This window comes from Falco cherrug, chromosome 8, assembly GCF_023634085.1.
Source record: "Falco cherrug isolate bFalChe1 chromosome 8, bFalChe1.pri, whole genome shotgun sequence".
Lineage (NCBI taxonomy): Eukaryota > Metazoa > Chordata > Aves > Falconiformes > Falconidae > Falco > Falco cherrug.
The window spans coordinates 45,968,504-45,984,321 of NC_073704.1; the positions used below are offsets into that span (position 1 = coordinate 45,968,504).

Genomic DNA, 15,818 nt, shown 5'->3' on the forward strand with positions numbered 1-15,818 from the left:
TCCGGGCGGGGGCGGCGGGCCGGGGGTCCCGGCGGGGCTGAGACCTCCCCGGGCTGCCGCGAGCACCGGTAGCGGCCCCTTTAAAACCGCGGGGGGGGGGGGGGGGGGGGGGGGGGGGGGGAGGGGGAGGGGAACACGCGCTGCTGGGGAGCGGGGCCGGGCCGCCATTTGCCGGGGCTGCGGGAGATGGCGGGGCCCGGAGCTGCCGCATCCCCCGCCGCGCCGTGGCCGAGGACGGGGCGCTCCTCCCGGGGCGGGGGGAGGCTGCGAGGCCCGGCCCGTTCGGTCAGGCCCCGCCGTGAGGCCGGCGTGCCGGGGCCCGGGAGCTCTGGCTGCAGCCGCCATCTCGGCAGCCCGGAGCCTGTAGGCCCCAGCAGTGGGCAACCGTGCCGCCGGCTCGGGCATCCCTGCCCGGGCACCCCCGGCTCAGGCATCGCTGCCCGGGCACCCCCGGCTCAGGCATCCCTGCTCGGGCACCCCGGGCTCAGGCATCGCTGCCCGGGCACCCCGGGCTCGGGCATCGCTGCCCGGGCACCCCCGGCTCAGGCATCCCTGCTCGGGCACCCCCGGCTCAGGCATCCCTGCCCGGGCACCCCCGGCTCAGGCATCCCTGCTCGGGCACCCCCGGCTCAGGCATCGCTGCCCGGGCACCCCGGGCTCGGGCGTCCCCGGCTGAGGCACCCCCTGCCCGGCTATCCCTGCCCGGGCACCCCCTGCTCCCCACAGCCAGGCCACACGGTTTGGGTTCCCAGTTCGGCGGTGGCCGTGCCAGGCCCCTCGCACAGGCCACCCCGCGGCTGGGCCAGCCGAGCCCCAGGCTCAGGCATCCGGCACTGAAGTGCCCGAGCTTTGCCAGAGCTGCTGCCGTGCGGTGGGTGCCCGGACCCCCCCGAACGCCGGCGGCAGCATCACGGGTCCCTGCCCCGCCGGGCCGGTGTGTCCTGCTCCTCTGGAGTTGCGAAAAGAGCGTGGGAGAGGCAGGTCCTGCCGTGGCAGCCCTCATCTCCCTCCTCACCGCCTCTCCCAAGCCTGCCAGCGCCGAGAGGCAAGTGCGCAGAGCTGGCACAAAAAGCAGGTTAATAAGCAAATGCCACGGTAAGTCTACAGGCAGTATCATGCTGGCTTAAACATAAAAGTAAATCAGTATTTAATGAGCAAGCCTGGCTCAGCCTGTTGTTCAGTAACATGCTTGTGCCTAACAGGCTGCTCCTGCGCACACCCCAAAGTGCTTTGGGTGCTGGAAGTTTACAGCTCCTTAACTTAAAATGGTTGTATTTCAGTTGGTAGGACGACCCCGGGGCCCTCTGCTACGCCCTGCTCTATGTACTGATCAGAAATCACGAGCCACACGGAGAGGGGACAGACCCCAGGAGCAGGAGGAGATGCAGGCACCGCAGCCTGGCGTTGCTGGCAGCCTGGGGCTGCAGCCGGGGCGGTGAGAGGGGGCTGCCCAGCCCCTTCCCTCTGCTTCACCAGCACACCCAGACAGGTTGGTCCTGGCAGCCTCAGCGGTGCTGGTTTCGAAACCAGCCAAGCCAGCAGTCCTCGCCGCAACCTGGCCATGCTTTTCCATAGGGCTGGCCCTAGGGAGCAGGGGCTGTACCGGAGCATCCCACCTCCCACAGCACTGCGAGCAGGTGCCAGGGCAGCGGATGAGCGGTGGGGTGTGCGGCGGGACTTTCCAGCTACCCTGGCAGCCTCCGGTTCTGCCGCACCGCCTGTCGCAGCGGGTGACTGACCATCTCGCTTTAGGCAGGACCTAGGTGTCGGAGTGAAAGATGCAGCAGCAGCAAGAATTGTGCCTAGTGTGAGGGCTGCAAAGGAGGCACGGGGAAGGTTCGGAGTGGTTGGACAAGTCGTTGCCCCAAATCTGCCTCACACGTGCTGCCAGGACAGCGGGACCTGCAGGCAGTAGCACAAGGACATTTCCCTCTGTGCCCAGGGAGAGCTGCCGCGATCCCCCCCGGGTTATTTTACCTTACCCAGAGCGTTGCCAGCTCCTGCAGCCCATGTCCCCCTGTTCCACCCTTCCTCCTCGCCCCCAGCAGTGGTACCCTGAAGGCAGTGGCAAGGCACCCAGGGAGGCTCGGCAGGACGCCGGTGACCCCAGGCTGGGCCACCCTCCCTTTCCCACCAAGTAGCAGTGGCACTGGGATGCTGGGCACAGCTGTCAGCGGAGGGAGGGAATGAAACAGCAGCTCTCTGGGATCCAGACCAGCCAGGGACCGAGGGGTCGGTCCAGCCTGAGGGCACTGCACCCCCCTGCCCTGCTGTGGGTCTGTACACCCCCACCTCCCCCCGGCACTGCAAATCCAGCAGCAGGTGGGGGCTGTGGGCACGGCCCCGCAGTGCAGCCAGCCGCGCTGTGCTGGGGCTGGAGCCAGCAGTGACTCAGCAGGCGCCCGCCGGGCGGCCCTGCCGCAAGCCCCTGCTGCCCGGAGCTGGGCACGGGGCTCGGGGATGCTCCCGGCCAGCCCCCGGCTGAGGGCTGGACCCCCCTTCGCGTGGGGACCGTAGGGTGGTTGCGGCACACGAGCAGTAGCCCAAGGGTTTGGGGGGCAGCATGCCATCCGGGCAGCGCTGGCAGCCACATCCCACTGGCTCCCTGCAGCGCTGGGCTGTAGGGATTTGGGGACTTGAAATCCCACGTGTGCAGAGTCTCGCACAAGGACACCGTGCAGGACACCGTGCCGGCCAGCGCTGCCCACGGCGGGTCTCTGCTCCTGTGGGCATGAATGCCACCTGCAAGCACAGCCCTGCTCAGCAGGGAAGGGTTAAGCGCCGTGCCGGCTATCAGGGAAGCTTTCCTCTCCTCCTTCTTGCCAAGGTTTAAATTTAGTCCCTGCATGAACCCAGAGGACTCGGGCATCAGGTTGCACCGGGGCTGGCAGCGCCAGGAGCACCTGCCACCACTGCTTCTCTGCAAAAATCCCCCTGAAAGCTGGAACTGAGCTCCGCTGGCAGCAGCCGGGGCCAAGAAGCTGCAGAGACCCCAGTGCCATCCAGGGCACCCCAGCTGCTCCTGTAGATTTCCCCAAGAAAGGCCAATACTGGCTGTCCGTCGTTCGGCTCTTGTGAGCCCCGGAGCGCTCAGTGCCTGTTTGATTTGAGACCTTCGGTTTGCTCCTGGTTGCTTGCGATTAGTGACGGGGGATAAGGTGGGTTTTGGGGCAGCCCCCAGGATGAGGACACGCCATCCCTGTGGCAAGGCAGGCAGAGGTTCTGGGAAAGGAGCTGTGGTGGGGATGGAGCAGCAGCCTGGGACCCCAGCCGTGCCTACTGCGCTGGGGAGGGGACATCCCCAGAGGGGCCTGGGGGTCCCCCAGCTCCAGGCAAGCCCAGCACACTGCAGCGGGGGGCACGCGCCCGGGTACCCTTGTGGGGTGTGGGGATGCGCTGGCGCCTCACCTGCGGGTTTGGGGAGCAGCAGTGCAGGGTGAAGGGGCAGGGGATGGTGCTGGCAGCCCCCCTGCAGCCCCCTAAAGCCGGGGGCGGCGGTGGCATCCTTGCAATGCGCTTGGCATCGCCGCCCCCAGGCTGGCGCTCGCTGATGTCCATGTGATCGAGGGGCTGCTCTGTGCTGCTGCTGGGTCCAGCCGGCGAGGAGAAGCCAGAAGGTCGAGCCAGCGTCCCCGGCGGAGCGTCCCCAGCACCGAGGAGGGTGCCCTGGCACCGGCTGGCACCCCCAGGGGCCACCCCTGCCAGGATGCCCCGCAGGAAGAGGGACCCCATCCTGCTGTCCCACGCCGAGCTGCCCAGCATGGATGGCGAGGGTCCCTGCACTGGTGGGGACGGCCGGCGGTCCCTGTCGGAGGAGGAGGGCCACCTCCCCGGCCTCCCCCGTGATGACCTCGCCAAGAGCATGTCGGGCTCCTCCGTCTCCTCCTACCACTCTGCCCTGTGCTCAGAGGGGACAGAGACCTTCAAGGACTGCCTGGAGTTTCTGGAAGAGGAGGGGGATGCCCCCCCGGGCTGCCGCAGGGCACTGGGCTCTGGCGGGGCCCCCCACCGTCCCCCCACCACCCGGCCCCAGCGCCCGCCCGCGGCAGGCTCAGCTGTCCAGCGCTGCTAAGAATAGCCCAGTGCCGGGGCAGGGGGGCAGGATGGGTCCCCGCGGTGGGGACCGGCAGCCTGTCACCACGCCAGCCCCGGAGCTGGGGATGCTCAGCGGGGCGCCCAGTGATTCGGATGAGGTGGACGGCGAGGTACGAGCACTGACGGCCAGGGCTTTCCACAGCCTCTCGGGTCTCCCTGGAGCTCGCCTGGACATGTGCAGCTCCCACACCTCCTCCAGCCTCTCTAACTCGCTGTCAGAGGACGGCGGGCGACCGCGGCGGTGGCCGGTGGCTGGCAGTGAGCCCCGGGGCACGGTGGCCGCCCTCCCTGGCCGGGCAGGCTGGCCCTTCCCTGCCAGCACGGATGGGGAGCTGCTGGGCTTACTGGGGAAGGAGCAGTTTGAGTGCGTGGATGTGGAGCTGGAGAGCGGGGAGGCCAGGAAGGGCCACGGCAAGAAGAGGACCGTCCCGAAGCGCCAGATCCTGCTGAAGAGGAAGGAGAGGAAGGAGACGGGTTTTGGCCCCCGGGGGGACGGTTCAGCCCCCCAGCCCCTACCCCCTGCCAGGAAGGAGCCCCCCAGCAAGGGCAGGGCTGTCGGTGAGGACTTCAGGCTCAACTACAAGCAGTTCGTGAAGACAGCCTCCCTGGATGCCGACACCAGCAAGACCAGGGCAGCCTCTTGTCTGGTGAAAAACGTCCTCGCCAAGAAGATGCAGTATGAGCAGAGGATCAAGATGGAGCAGAAGGGGCTGTGGGGCAGCTCGACCTCCTCGGGGCTGTCCTCCACCGGCACCGACCTGCTGGGGGACGGTCTGGAGGGCAAGTCCAGCTCACTCTCCCGCTCAGACTGCAGCTTCTCGGCTGAGGACCTGCGGGGTGGCAGGGTGCCGGCGGCCGCGGTGGCCCTGAGGGATGTCACCACCACCACCCACCCCACCAAGGGGGTGGTGCTGAGTGAGGCGACGAGGGATAGCGTCTGCAAGCTGAAGACGACCTTCAATGAGCTCAACGAGAGGATGAAGTACCAGGAGGTGCTGGAGGGCCACTGGCTGCCTGGTACCACCGAGGAACCAACGTCGGAGAGGATCCGCTACCGGCGAGCGCGCGCCTTGTTCGAAGCCCACCCTGGGGTGGGGAAGGTGCTGGACATCGCCCCCAGATTTGAGAAAGCGCCAAAGCCGTGGCCCAGCCTGAAGCAGCGAGCCATCCTCCCCAGCCACCCCCAAGCCCTCCCCTTCAAGGGCGACAGCCCAGCGCTCCCTGCCACGCCACCACACCGCCTCTTCACCTCCCAGGCGCAGGAGGTGAGGCTGGTGCCGCGGAGCCGGCAGGAGGAGAAGCTGCCAGTGGTGCCCCCACAGCCGCCCAGCCCCGGTCCCCCAGCCCAGGGGTGCCCACCGGCTGCCCCCCCCAAGCCAGATGAGAAGGGGAAGGGGAAGGGGCGCATCCCGCAGCCCCGGGACGTGCGCAAGCTGGTGAAGAGCAGCTACAACCTGCGCTTCGGGACTGCCGGCGCATCCCGTGGCACCACAGCACCGGCGAGCACCGGGGACCCACCGCCGGCCACCCCACTTGTCATCCACTGCACCTCAGTCTGCCGCCGGGAGCCAGCGACGGAGCCAGGGGACAAGGAGGCGCTGGCAGCTGCCAGCCCAGAGCCAGCCCCACCATGTGCCGACGACCCTGCAAAGCTCACGGGCAGCGGGCCCGTGCCCACCCAGGGCTCCCCTGTCCACATCACGAGGGTCCAGGCCACGCGGAGGGGGGCGGCCACCACAGAGGGGCCACCAGCATCCCCCCCGCGCCGGGAGCGCAGCGAGCTCAGGGTGCCACCACGGGCAATGGTGGCCGAGGGGGTGCCACACATGGAGACCCACCTCCATGTCCTGGTGGGCCGGCGGTCCCCGGTGGCGGCTGGGGAGGGGTCCCCGGCCCAGAGCAGTGCGGTGCTGTGGGCAGAGAAGACCATTCTCTTTCCGCCACCACCGCCGAGTCCCAAGGAGGGAGAGGAGGGATGCAGCCATGGTGGCACCGGAGGGCTCCTCACTGCCAAGGGGCTTGAGTCAACGGTGCAGCAGCACGGCAGCAGCGACAGCGGGGACCCCCAAGCTGGACCCCCAGCCAGCAGTGCACGCCCACAGCCTGTGAAACCAGCAGCAAGAAGCACGCCAGAGCTGCCCGTGAGCGAGCAGAGGCAGAAGCAGCCAGGCAGCCAGCTGGTGCCAACAGGGAGCGGCAGCTCTGCTGGTGACACCGGCCCCACCGCCCCATTTCAAGCCAGGGAGGGCACCGAGGGTCCCCCTGGCCGGCTGCCGGAGCAGGGGGAGGTCTGGGAGCACTCACCAAAGTGGCCGGCACCCACCGAGCCATACCTTCCTGCTGCCCCGGCGGAGAACTCCAACTACTTAGCAATTCCTGTGAAAGCCCCCAAACCCTCTCCAATGCCAAAGCTGCCCCCAGTCCCCAGCCTGGCCAGCACGTCCTTCGGGACCCCTGCAGTCCCCAGCCTGGCCAATGCATCCTTTGGGACCCCCACAGTCCCCAACCCAGCTAGCACAGCCTCTGGGACCCCTTTGGTCTCCAAGCCAGCCAGCGCATCCTTTGGGACACCCATGGTCCCCAACATGACCAACTCATCCTATGGCTACCCATCGGCCTCCAGCCTGGCCAGCACATCATTTGGGACTCCCTTGGTCTCCAAGCCCACCAACAAGTCATTTGGGACCTCCTTTATCCCCTACCCAGCCAGTGCATCCTTTGGGACCCCCCTGGTTCCCAACTTGTGTGGCACATCCTTTGGGACCCCCTTGGTCCCTAACTCAGCCAACGCATCCTTTGGGTCCCCTTTGGTCCATAGTCTGGCCAACTCATCACTTGGCACCCCCTTGGTCCCCAGCCCAGCCAGCTCATCCTTTGGGTCCCCTTTGGCCCCCAACCCGGTCCCTGGTTCCCTTGGGCACCCATCAGTCTCCAACACAGTCCACTCATCCCTTGGATCCCCTTTGGTCCCCATCCCAGCCATCGCTCCACTGGGGACCGGTGTGTGTCCCCTGACTGGTGGGGAAGTGCCCTGGAGCAAACCTATCCCTGAGCCCCCCCTGCCTCAGCCCCCCGAGGGCCCAGCCGCTGCCAAGCGCCCAGTGCTGCTGCCCCCAGCCCAGCCCCAGCCTCGCCCTGAGGATGCTCCCCAGGTCCTAAGGAGGACCGATGGTACCTTGCCGAGCAGTAAGACCACGCCAAGCCCCACCAGGCCCTTTGTCCCCCACCTGCCCACACACCGGAGGATGCTCGTCGATCCTGACAGTGGGAAATGCTACTACATGGAGCCACCGCAGCAGCCCCAGCTGAAAACACTCTACGACCCTGAGACCGGGCAGTACCTGGAGGTGCTCATCCCACCGGTGGCCTCACACACTGGGCTCTACCAGGCTCCTTTCAACCCACTGGTCATGGCCCCGGGGGTCTATGGCCCACCCTACATGCCTTACAGTGGCTTCTCGGGGCTGCCGGCACCCCCACCGCCCTCTGCCCCCTCTCCGGTGCGCCCTGACCTGCCAGCTGCTGACAACCCCAGCTCCTCTGGGACCGTCAGCTCTGCCTCCAAGAGCGAAGGGCCACCCGCTGCCGGAGGTCCCGACTGTGGGTACCTGGAGAGCCTGTATTACATCCCCACGGGGATGCGGGCCAGCCCCGGCCCGCCCCCTGCCCACGCCAGCCCTGAGAAGGGACCGCTGCTCCAGATGTGACGGCCCCTGGCTGAGGACAGACTTGCATAGCATGTCCTTTCCCGACGGCTGGGCTTTCACCCCAAAGTCAGCATCACCCCCAGCACGGGAGGGGTCCCCAGCCCCGGCCGAGCTGGTGAAGCACCGAGGGGTGAGGGGCAGTGGCTGGACATCACTGGCTCCTCATGGGAATGGGGAGAAAAAGATATTTTCCAGTGTGAGCACCTGGCAGCACTGGGGGGGCCTGAAGCCACATCCCCCGGCAAGCAAAGGGACCAGATGCGCGGCCTCCACTTCCCCCCGTACTGCCGGTCCCATCCCAAGGGTGACCGGGGCTGGTGGGCACAGGGGGTGATGGCCTGGCTACCATCAGCCCCCCCAGCAGGCACAGCTGCAGCACGGACTCCCTAAAATAGTAATAAAAATGCTGAGCCAGCATTAAAACCTGCGTATTCAGCCTGTGTTTGTGTAGTCTGTAAAGGGGGTGTGAGGGGCTCCTGCAGCCCCTGTGGGGGGTCAGAGGGGCTGAGGCACTTGCAGCCCATCTGTCTGTCCTGGAGCGTCCATCGGATGAATCCCGTTCCCTGGGAGCAGAAGGAGGCTCTGCAGTTGTCAGCGAGCCCTGAATCCCAATCCTTGAACCCCAGACCCCAGCCCTGAGCTCCAAACCTCAGCCCTGAGCCCCCAGCCCTGAGCCCCCAGCCCTGAGCCCCAAATCCCAGCCTTGAGCCCCAGATCCCAGCCCTGAACCCCAGATCCCAGCCCTGAGCCCCCAGCCCTGAGCCCCAGCCCCCCGCCCCCCGCCCCAGCCCGGGTAGGCCCACACCATCCCAGGGAGGGGCTGTGTCATGCAGGAGGGGGTCGTCGGGTGTTACAGGACCGAATTACACCAAAAACGTTCTGGAGAGGGGGCACTCAGTCGGGGGCGTCCCCACGCTGCCATGCCCCCCCCCTCCCCAGGGACACCCCATCCGGTGTCATGCCGGGGGTGGCCAGGGCCATGTCAGCCGGATGCAGGTGCATCGTCAGCCACGCATCAGCACCCGCTCGCAGCCCTGGGGGTTTATAGCTGCCCCACGCCTCCGCCCCGGCACTTTCGGCATCGTGGCAGGATGCTGCTGGCACTGGCGGCGTGGCTGGCCCTGAGCCTGCTGGTGGTAACGGGGTCTGAGAGGTGCGAGGGCCCCCCGGCCACCGCGTCCCGCTCCATGCCCGCGCCCCAGCTCAGCCCCGAGGAGCGGCTCTCACCCCACATGCCCGAATCCCTGCGCTGCGACGCTTGCTACGCCATCGCCTTCCAGGTGAGCACTGGGGAGATGGCGCCCCAAAACTGGGAGTGGGAGCTGATGGCTGCCCCCCACCGGCACCCCAAAAAAGCCCTTTGGGGCCAGCGAGCTCCCTTGCAGCTACTCATGGATCCACCACCCTGTGCTGAAGTGATTCAGCTGCCACAGCTGCAAGGAAGGGGGTGCAGACCCTGTCCCTGCCTGGGAACATGGTCGGGGGGGGCTGCCACCCTCACCAGCCAGTTTCTGCCCTTTTGCGCCCCAGATCGAGGAGCAGCTGCGCAGGGCGGAGGGGAAGGTGGGCAGGAAGGTGCTGAGCGAGTCTGACTACACGGAGGTGCTGGAGAGGAGCTGCTCGCAGGGCTGGGACAGGTGAGCGGGGCATCCCCGGTGCTGGGGCGTCCCTGGGGCTGGGCCGTCCCTAGGGACTGAGGCGTCCCCAGGGATGGGGTGTCCCCAGGGGTGGGGGTGTCCCCCAGGATGGGGCGTCCCCACGGACCGGCGTCTCACCAACCCTTGGCTCTCCCCACAGCTACGGGGTGCAGGAGCTGGATGGGAAGAAGCGGCTGGCGGGGCCGGGGCTGCCGGGACAGGAGCCCATGACCGTGATGGTGATGGGGGGGCCCTGGCCGGGCAGGTAACTCGGGGGGTTGGCAATGCCGGGGGGGTGCCGGGCACTGTCCCCTCGCCGCCACGGCCCGGGGATGCCGCGTGACCCGCAGCGGCTCCTTGCAGGCTGTCCAAGATGTGCCACAGCCACGTGGGTGAGCGGGGAGAGGCGCAGATCTACGGGGCGCACCGGCGGGGCCCGGCCGCGCTGCGCGAGCTGCTGTGCCACGGGGACAAGGGCGCCTGTGCCGGCGGCAAGGCCGGGGTGCCGGCACCCCCCAAGGCGCTGCAGAACGAGCTGTAGCCCCGCTGCGGTTAATGCTTAATGCCCCGGCGACCTTCGGAGCCGACTTCGTCCCCAGCGCCAGCCGACACGAGCCGGGAGGTGGGCACCGTCCCGGTGTCGCCCATCACCGGCACCGCGACCGCCCCTGGACGCCCAGCCCCGCCGCGCCGGGGTGGTGGTGGCGGCAGCACGGCCGCCCCCCGCCAGCCGGGAATTACTCTGTAACCCGCCGGCTCTAATCTTTTACCAACGCGGGGCTCGCGGCGGGAGCGCCCCGGCCCCAGCGGCGGTGCCAGCCCTAATTAAAGGAGTTAATGGATGATCCGTCCCGAGGTAGCTCCCCGGTTTCACAACCGGCAGCCAATGGCCGCCCTCCAGCTTGCGCCCGCGCCACGGCCCCGGTGGCGACTAAAGTCCTTCCCACGGCCATAAAACCCCCGTGCAGTGACATCGCCGCCGGGGCCACATCGCCGGAGGATGGGGACCTGCTCGGGAGACCTGGCTCAGCCCCAGGTGAATGCGGCCCCCGGCCCCGCGCCCTCCTGGGCTGTATCCCCGGGCAGTGGGGGGGTGACCAGGGTGCTGCCCCCGCTGGTGGCCAGCTCGGGGCCGTGCTGCCCAGCCGGGGCTGGCAAAGGATGGGGTGAGCTTGGGGACTGCGGTGAAGCCGGGACCAAGGGGGCATACTGGGATGCTGTGGCTGGAACTGGCCGTGCCGTCTTTCCTGGCACCTGCAGGGTGGTCCTGGCACCCTGGGGCCGGTGGTGACCCCCCTCCGCTCTCCCCTGGGGATGAACCGACATGCAGGGAGCGGTGGGTTTTGGAGCCCAGACCCCTCTCGGGGGTCAGAGAGGTGCCAGGTGGGGTGGACCGGCTGCACCTGCTGAGCTGTGGCCCGGTGGCCCTCGTGTCCCTGGGGCAGAGCCCAGCCCCGTTCCCATGGGACACCCAGGACAACACTGACCCTGCCCCTGCCTCGCCCTTGCTGCCAGAACAGGAACTTGGCTCTCGCCCCCGCCGGGCCCCCGCACCCCCCTGGGAAGGAGCTGCCTGCGGCGGGCAGGGTGAGTACCGGGGCGCTCCCGCAGCAGCACGGCACCCACCCCAAAGCCTTCTGTAACGCATCGTTGGATGGAGACCAGCCAGCCGGGACCCCTCCCCATCCCTGAGGGTGCAGAGGGTCCCGTGGAGCAGTCTGTGGGGACAGTGTGGGGTGTCCCCCCTGTCCCCAGCCCCCAGGGTGAGCCGGAGCTGAGCTGTGCCCCCACACACCAGGACCCTGGGGTGGGCACCAGGCCCCCCCGGCCAGAGGTGGACATGCTCTACAGGATTGAGGACGTGCCCCCTTGGTACCTCTGCATCCTGCTCGGCTTCCAGGTACAGCCTGGAAGGGGGGTACCACCCCATCATCAGAGCCCAAGCCCTCGCTCCCTGTGGCATGGGGCACACCAGCCCCACTGAGACCCCCCTTGCCCCCCAGCACTACCTGACCTGCTTCAGCGGCACCATCGCCGTCCCCTTCCTGCTGGCTGAGAGCCTGTGCGTGGGCAAGGACCAGCTCACCGTCAGCTACCTCATCGGCACCATCTTCACCTGCGTCGGCATCACCACCCTCATCCAGACCACCGTGGGCATCAGGTAGAGCCGTGGCCCCAGCAGGGACCCCCTGCCCACCCCTGGGCTGCAGGCGCAGGCATCCCCTCTCATCCCCCCCCCAGGCTGCCCCTCTTCCAGGCGAGCGCGCTGGCCTTCCTTGTCCCTGCCAAGTCTATCCTGGCCCTGGAGAAGTGGCGATGCCCGCCTGAAGGTGAGGGCGGGTGGGGTACGGGGGGATGTCCAGCTGCTCCACCCCCACCCGGGACCACTTCACCCCCCCTTCATCCCCAGAGCAGATCTACGGCAACTGGGCACTGCCGCTCAACACCTCCCACATCTGGCAGCCCCGCATGCGAGAGGTACGTCCCAGTGCCCCCCAGCCCGGGAACCCGAAATCCTTGGCAGGGCACGGACCGCCTCTGCCCACTCTCCTTGCCCTGCAGATCCAGGGGGCCATCGTGGTGTCCAGCCTGGTGGAGGTGGTCATCGGGCTGCTGGGGCTCCCTGGGGCGCTGCTCAGCTACATCGGGCCGCTGACCGTCACCCCCACCGTCTCCCTCATCGGGCTCTCCGTCTTCCAGGCAGCCGGCGAGAGGGCCGGCTCCCACTGGGGCATTGCCACACTGTATGGCATGGGCATGGGGGGATGGGGAGGTAGGGGTGACCCCATGGAGCCAGGAGGATGCCAGGAGCATGAGGGACCTCATGTCTCTCTCCCCCCAGGACCATCTTCCTGATCGTCCTGTTTGCCCAGTACCTGCGGCACGTCACCATCTGCCTGCCCGGCTACCGGCGGGGCAGCGGCTTCATCCTGCTCCGCATCCAGATCTTCAAGATGTTCCCAGTAAGGGCTGGATGAGAGCCGCCGGGCCCCGGGGCATCCCAAAATCCTGCCTTTTTCCATGCATGGGTTTGCAAGTGATGCAGGGTGCATAGCTGGTCTCTGCCCCTGCAGATCATCCTGGCCATCATGGTGGTGTGGCTGCTCTGCTACGTGCTGACGTGCACCGGTGTATTCCCCAGCCAGCCCGAGGCGTATGGCTACAAGGCCAGGACAGACGCCCGGGGAGAGATCCTGTCTGTGGCACCCTGGTTTCGGGTCCCCTACCCCTGTGAGTGCCAGGCAGCCCCACGGCGCGTAGGTCCCCCTGATACCCCTTTGCCCTGGGGGACGTGGGGACCTGGCACAGCATCACCGGGGCGGGGGAGCACCCGGGGGGCAGATCCTGGGGTGTCCCTGGCCTTGACACCCCACTCTGCTCCCTGGGCAGGCCAGTGGGGTCTGCCTACGGTGACCTCGGCAGCCGTGCTGGGCATGTTCAGTGCCACGCTGGCGGGCATCATCGAGTCCATCGGGGACTACTACTCCTGCGCCCGGCTGGCGGGAGCCCCCGCGCCTCCCGTGCATGCCATTAACAGGTACAGCCGGCTGGCCCCCCCTCCCAGTACCCTGCTGGCACCATAGCATCCCTGGGGACTGGGCTGGGATGCTGCAGAAGAGCAGCGGCAGGGACCACCAGCCCGTTGTTTGCGTTTTTCCCCAGGGGCATTTTCACCGAGGGCATCTCCTGCATCATTGCAGGGCTGCTGGGAACCGGCAACGGCTCCACCTCCTCCAGCCCCAACATCGGTGTCCTCGGCATCACGAAGGTACTGGGGCCAGGGAGGGGTCCTGGCTGGGCCGGGGGGCATGGGCGCTGTCACCCACTGCCAGTCTCTCCATGCAGGTGGGGAGCAGGAGGGTGATACAGTACGGGGCTGGGATCATGCTCGTGTTGGGGACCATCGGCAAGTTCACGGCGCTGTTCGCATCCCTGCCTGACCCCGTCCTTGGAGGGATGTTCTGCACCTTATTCGGTAACCTGGCCGCAGCTGCCCCTCAAACCCAGAGCGCTGGTAGCATCAGCCCTGGGCTGCTTCCCTGGAGTTTTGGGGCTGGCAAGCCCAAGGGATGCTGGGCGGGCTTTGAGGTTTTGGGTTGAACCGCGGTTGCATTTGGACGCTGCCGCTGCCTTTGCGGGCAGCCCCCCCTGACCTCAGCTCCCAGCCAGCAGCAGCAGCGCAGGCATCCCTGCCTGCCTGCAACGCAGCTGCCGTCTCTGCTGGCAGGCATGATCACGGCCGTCGGCCTCTCCAACCTGCAGTTCGTCGACATGAATTCCTCCCGCAACCTCTTCGTGCTGGGCTTCGCTATGTTTTTTGGGCTGACGCTGCCAAACTACCTGGATTCCCACCCCAAGGCCATTAACACAGGTACCTGCCTGCCACAAAAAGCCCCGATTTTGGGTGTTTAGGGAGCGAGGAGGGCAGATCTTGAAGGTGCTTCCTCACCCCGGGTAAGCACCGACTAATTAAAGCAAATCTGGCTTATCGCAGCACGCCCCGACTCAGTCCCCACGCTCTCGCAGGTGTCCCCGAGCTGGACCAGATACTGACGGTGCTGCTAACGACGGAGATGTTCGTCGGGGGGATCATTGCCTTCGTCCTGGACAACACCATCCCGGGTAACTAAAGCACAGGGGCCAGGGGGAGGAAGCGGCGTGGGTGGAGGCAGGTTCTCTTTGGTGTAGAGCTGCGAGAGGGGATCGCAGGGCGAGGGGGGTCTGGTGCTGGGCTCCCCGGCTGCGGGCGGGCAGGGGCTGGGGTCTGGCTGACGCGGTGCCGGCTGCCGCAGGGACGCAGGAGGAGCGAGGGCTGGTGCAGTGGAAGGCGGGCGCGCACTCGGACAGCGCGGGGAGTGCCAGCCTGAAGAGCTACGACTTCCCCTTCGGGATGAGCGCGGTGAGGAGGAGCCGGTGGCTGAAGCACGTGCCCATCTGCCCAGTGTTCACCGGGTTTAAGGCCCGGGCGAGGGGCGGCAGCACCGCGGCAGCCGCGGATGCGCAGGACGCTGCAGATGGGCTCTCGGTGTGCACAAAGGTCTGAGCAAAGGGAGGGCTCGTGCCCCGGCGCCGCAGAAGCCGAGCCGAGCTGCCACGGGTGCTGTCAGGGCTCGTTAGCACCCGCCAAGGCCAAAGCCGAGGCTGCTGGTGCTCGTCTCCAACGCAGGGTTAGGGAAACTCAAAGCTGCCTTTCAGGGACAGCCTGAGCTCCCAGGGTACCGGCCTGGGGACTGCCCCCCCCAGCATCATTGCTCCACCTCGAGCTTTAGCTGGCTGAGACTCGGGCGCTTGCTGAAGCTCGTTAGGCACCACCGGCACCAGCCAGAGCCCCCGGAGCCACCAACTCTCACCCGGAGCCACGGATTTTCATGCTGCGTCCTCGGCTTCAGCAGGGCTCCGCCGCAGCTGCAGCGGGCTCTGCGTGGGGTGCAGTATCCAGAGCAGCATTAGGATGCCCGTTTTAAGAGCATACATTAAAAATAATAAAAAATTCAAGCCCACTTGCCCTACCGGTGTCTTTGCCGCGTCCCACACTGTTCCCTTGTCCCTTCTGCATTGCAAAGGCTTCTGCAGCTTTCCGGACTCCCTCCCAGGCTGCCCGACGCAGGGACACGCTGGATTTCACCCAGCCCTAGCAGCCGTGTTCCGTGGGCTCCAGCCCGAGCGCCGGGGCCACGGGAGGACTGGGTCAGCACCAGCCCTTGGCAAACCCGCTCCGGGGAGCGCTGGAGGGACGGCTTCGTCCCGGCCGCCGCGGTGGAGCGCCGCCTCATGCAGCCGGTCGGTTTGCAGCAGCAGGCACAGATGGCAGCACATGGCCTCGCTGCAAAGGGCCCGTGGCATCAAACACGTTTCTGGGCTTGGGTTTAGCACAAAATGGGAAGTTGAAGCCAGTGCTGCATGACCCCGTCACAGTCTGTCCACACCGCTGTGGTGGCACAGCCACGCGCTTGGTCCCCAGCCCGAGCAGGAAGAGAAGTGAGAAAACCCACGGGTTGAGACAAGGACAGTTTAGTAAGTGAAGAAGGGGAAAAAAAAACCCAAGTGATGTAAACACCCACCGCCCCCTACAAGCACAGCGATGCCCAGGCAGGCTGTCAGCAGTGGACGAGTCCCCTCTCTGCTGCTGCTGCTGCCCCAGTTTTGTTGCCCAGCCTGACGTCACACGCGTGCAGCACCGCTCGGCCAGCTGCGTGCCCTCCCTGCTTCTCACCCCCCTGCAGCCCACCCCCCGGGACCAGAGCAAGGGGAAGAGAACGCCCTGACACCATACAAGCATCGCTCAGCGACAGCCAAAACATGGGTGCGCTAGCTATCACCTCTGTTCCAGCTGCAACCCCCGACCAGCTGGGCAGGGGCTGCGATGGAGAACGCAGCT

General features: G+C 67.2%; 3 protein-coding genes across 9 annotated transcripts; all 3 read left to right on the plus strand.

Annotated features, from left to right (window-relative positions):
* The first annotated feature begins 2,155 nt into the window (after window positions 1-2,155).
* On the plus strand, window positions 2,156-8,350 carry PROB1 (proline rich basic protein 1). Its single transcript, XM_055718675.1, has one exon. It carries the CDS (start codon window positions 3,765-3,767, stop codon window positions 7,800-7,802), a length of 4,038 nt encoding a protein of 1,345 aa, XP_055574650.1. The 5' UTR covers window positions 2,156-3,764; the 3' UTR covers window positions 7,803-8,350.
* A 494-nt stretch (window positions 8,351-8,844) lies between these two features.
* On the plus strand, window positions 8,845-10,282 carry MZB1 (marginal zone B and B1 cell specific protein). Its single transcript, XM_055718683.1, has 4 exons — window positions 8,845-9,082; window positions 9,333-9,439; window positions 9,600-9,704; window positions 9,803-10,282. The coding sequence occupies exons 1-4, from the start codon at window positions 8,894-8,896 to the stop codon at window positions 9,978-9,980; spliced, it is 579 nt and encodes a 192-aa protein (XP_055574658.1). The 5' UTR covers window positions 8,845-8,893; the 3' UTR covers window positions 9,981-10,282.
* Window positions 10,266-14,940, plus strand: SLC23A1 (solute carrier family 23 member 1). 7 transcript variants are annotated; one of them, XM_055718677.1, is made up of 15 exons: window positions 10,266-10,475; window positions 10,960-11,026; window positions 11,195-11,339; window positions 11,443-11,600; window positions 11,681-11,769; window positions 11,850-11,917; window positions 12,002-12,183; window positions 12,282-12,402; window positions 12,514-12,670; window positions 12,830-12,977; window positions 13,103-13,208; window positions 13,286-13,415; window positions 13,668-13,811; window positions 13,967-14,062; window positions 14,233-14,940. In XM_055718677.1, the coding sequence occupies exons 1-15, from the start codon at window positions 10,277-10,279 to the stop codon at window positions 14,481-14,483; spliced, it is 2,061 nt and encodes a 686-aa protein (XP_055574652.1). In that variant the 5' UTR covers window positions 10,266-10,276; the 3' UTR covers window positions 14,484-14,940. The 7 variants fall into 7 exon arrangements, 6 of the variants coding, with proteins under 6 accessions (XP_055574652.1, XP_055574651.1, XP_055574655.1 ...); XR_008733570.1 differs by having other exon boundaries at window positions 13,141-13,415; window positions 13,935-14,062; window positions 14,233-14,372; XM_055718676.1 differs by having other exon boundaries at window positions 13,141-13,415.
* Window positions 14,941-15,818: the final 878 nt, after the last annotated feature.

Bases quoted from the DNA above. Each gene is read 5' to 3' on its own strand.
- PROB1 (XM_055718675.1), top strand. From the start codon at position 3,765: ATGGCGAGGGTCCCTGCACTGGTGGGGACGGCCGGCGGTCCCTGTCGG.
- MZB1 (XM_055718683.1), top strand. From the start codon at position 8,894: ATGCTGCTGGCACTGGCGGCGTGGCTGGCCCTGAGCCTGCTGGTGGTA. The intron at 9,083-9,332 runs GTGAGCACTGGG...TTTGCGCCCCAG, and splicing joins GCTACGCCATCGCCTTCCAG to ATCGAGGAGCAGCTGCGCAG. The intron at 9,705-9,802 runs GTAACTCGGGGG...GGCTCCTTGCAG, and splicing joins GGGGGGCCCTGGCCGGGCAG to GCTGTCCAAGATGTGCCACA.
- SLC23A1 (XM_055718676.1), top strand. From the start codon at position 10,277: ATGGATGATCCGTCCCGAGGTAGCTCCCCGGTTTCACAACCGGCAGCC. The intron at 11,340-11,442 runs GTACAGCCTGGA...CTTGCCCCCCAG, and splicing joins GCATCCTGCTCGGCTTCCAG to CACTACCTGACCTGCTTCAG. The intron at 13,416-13,667 runs GTAACCTGGCCG...CTCTGCTGGCAG, and splicing joins GATGTTCTGCACCTTATTCG to GCATGATCACGGCCGTCGGC.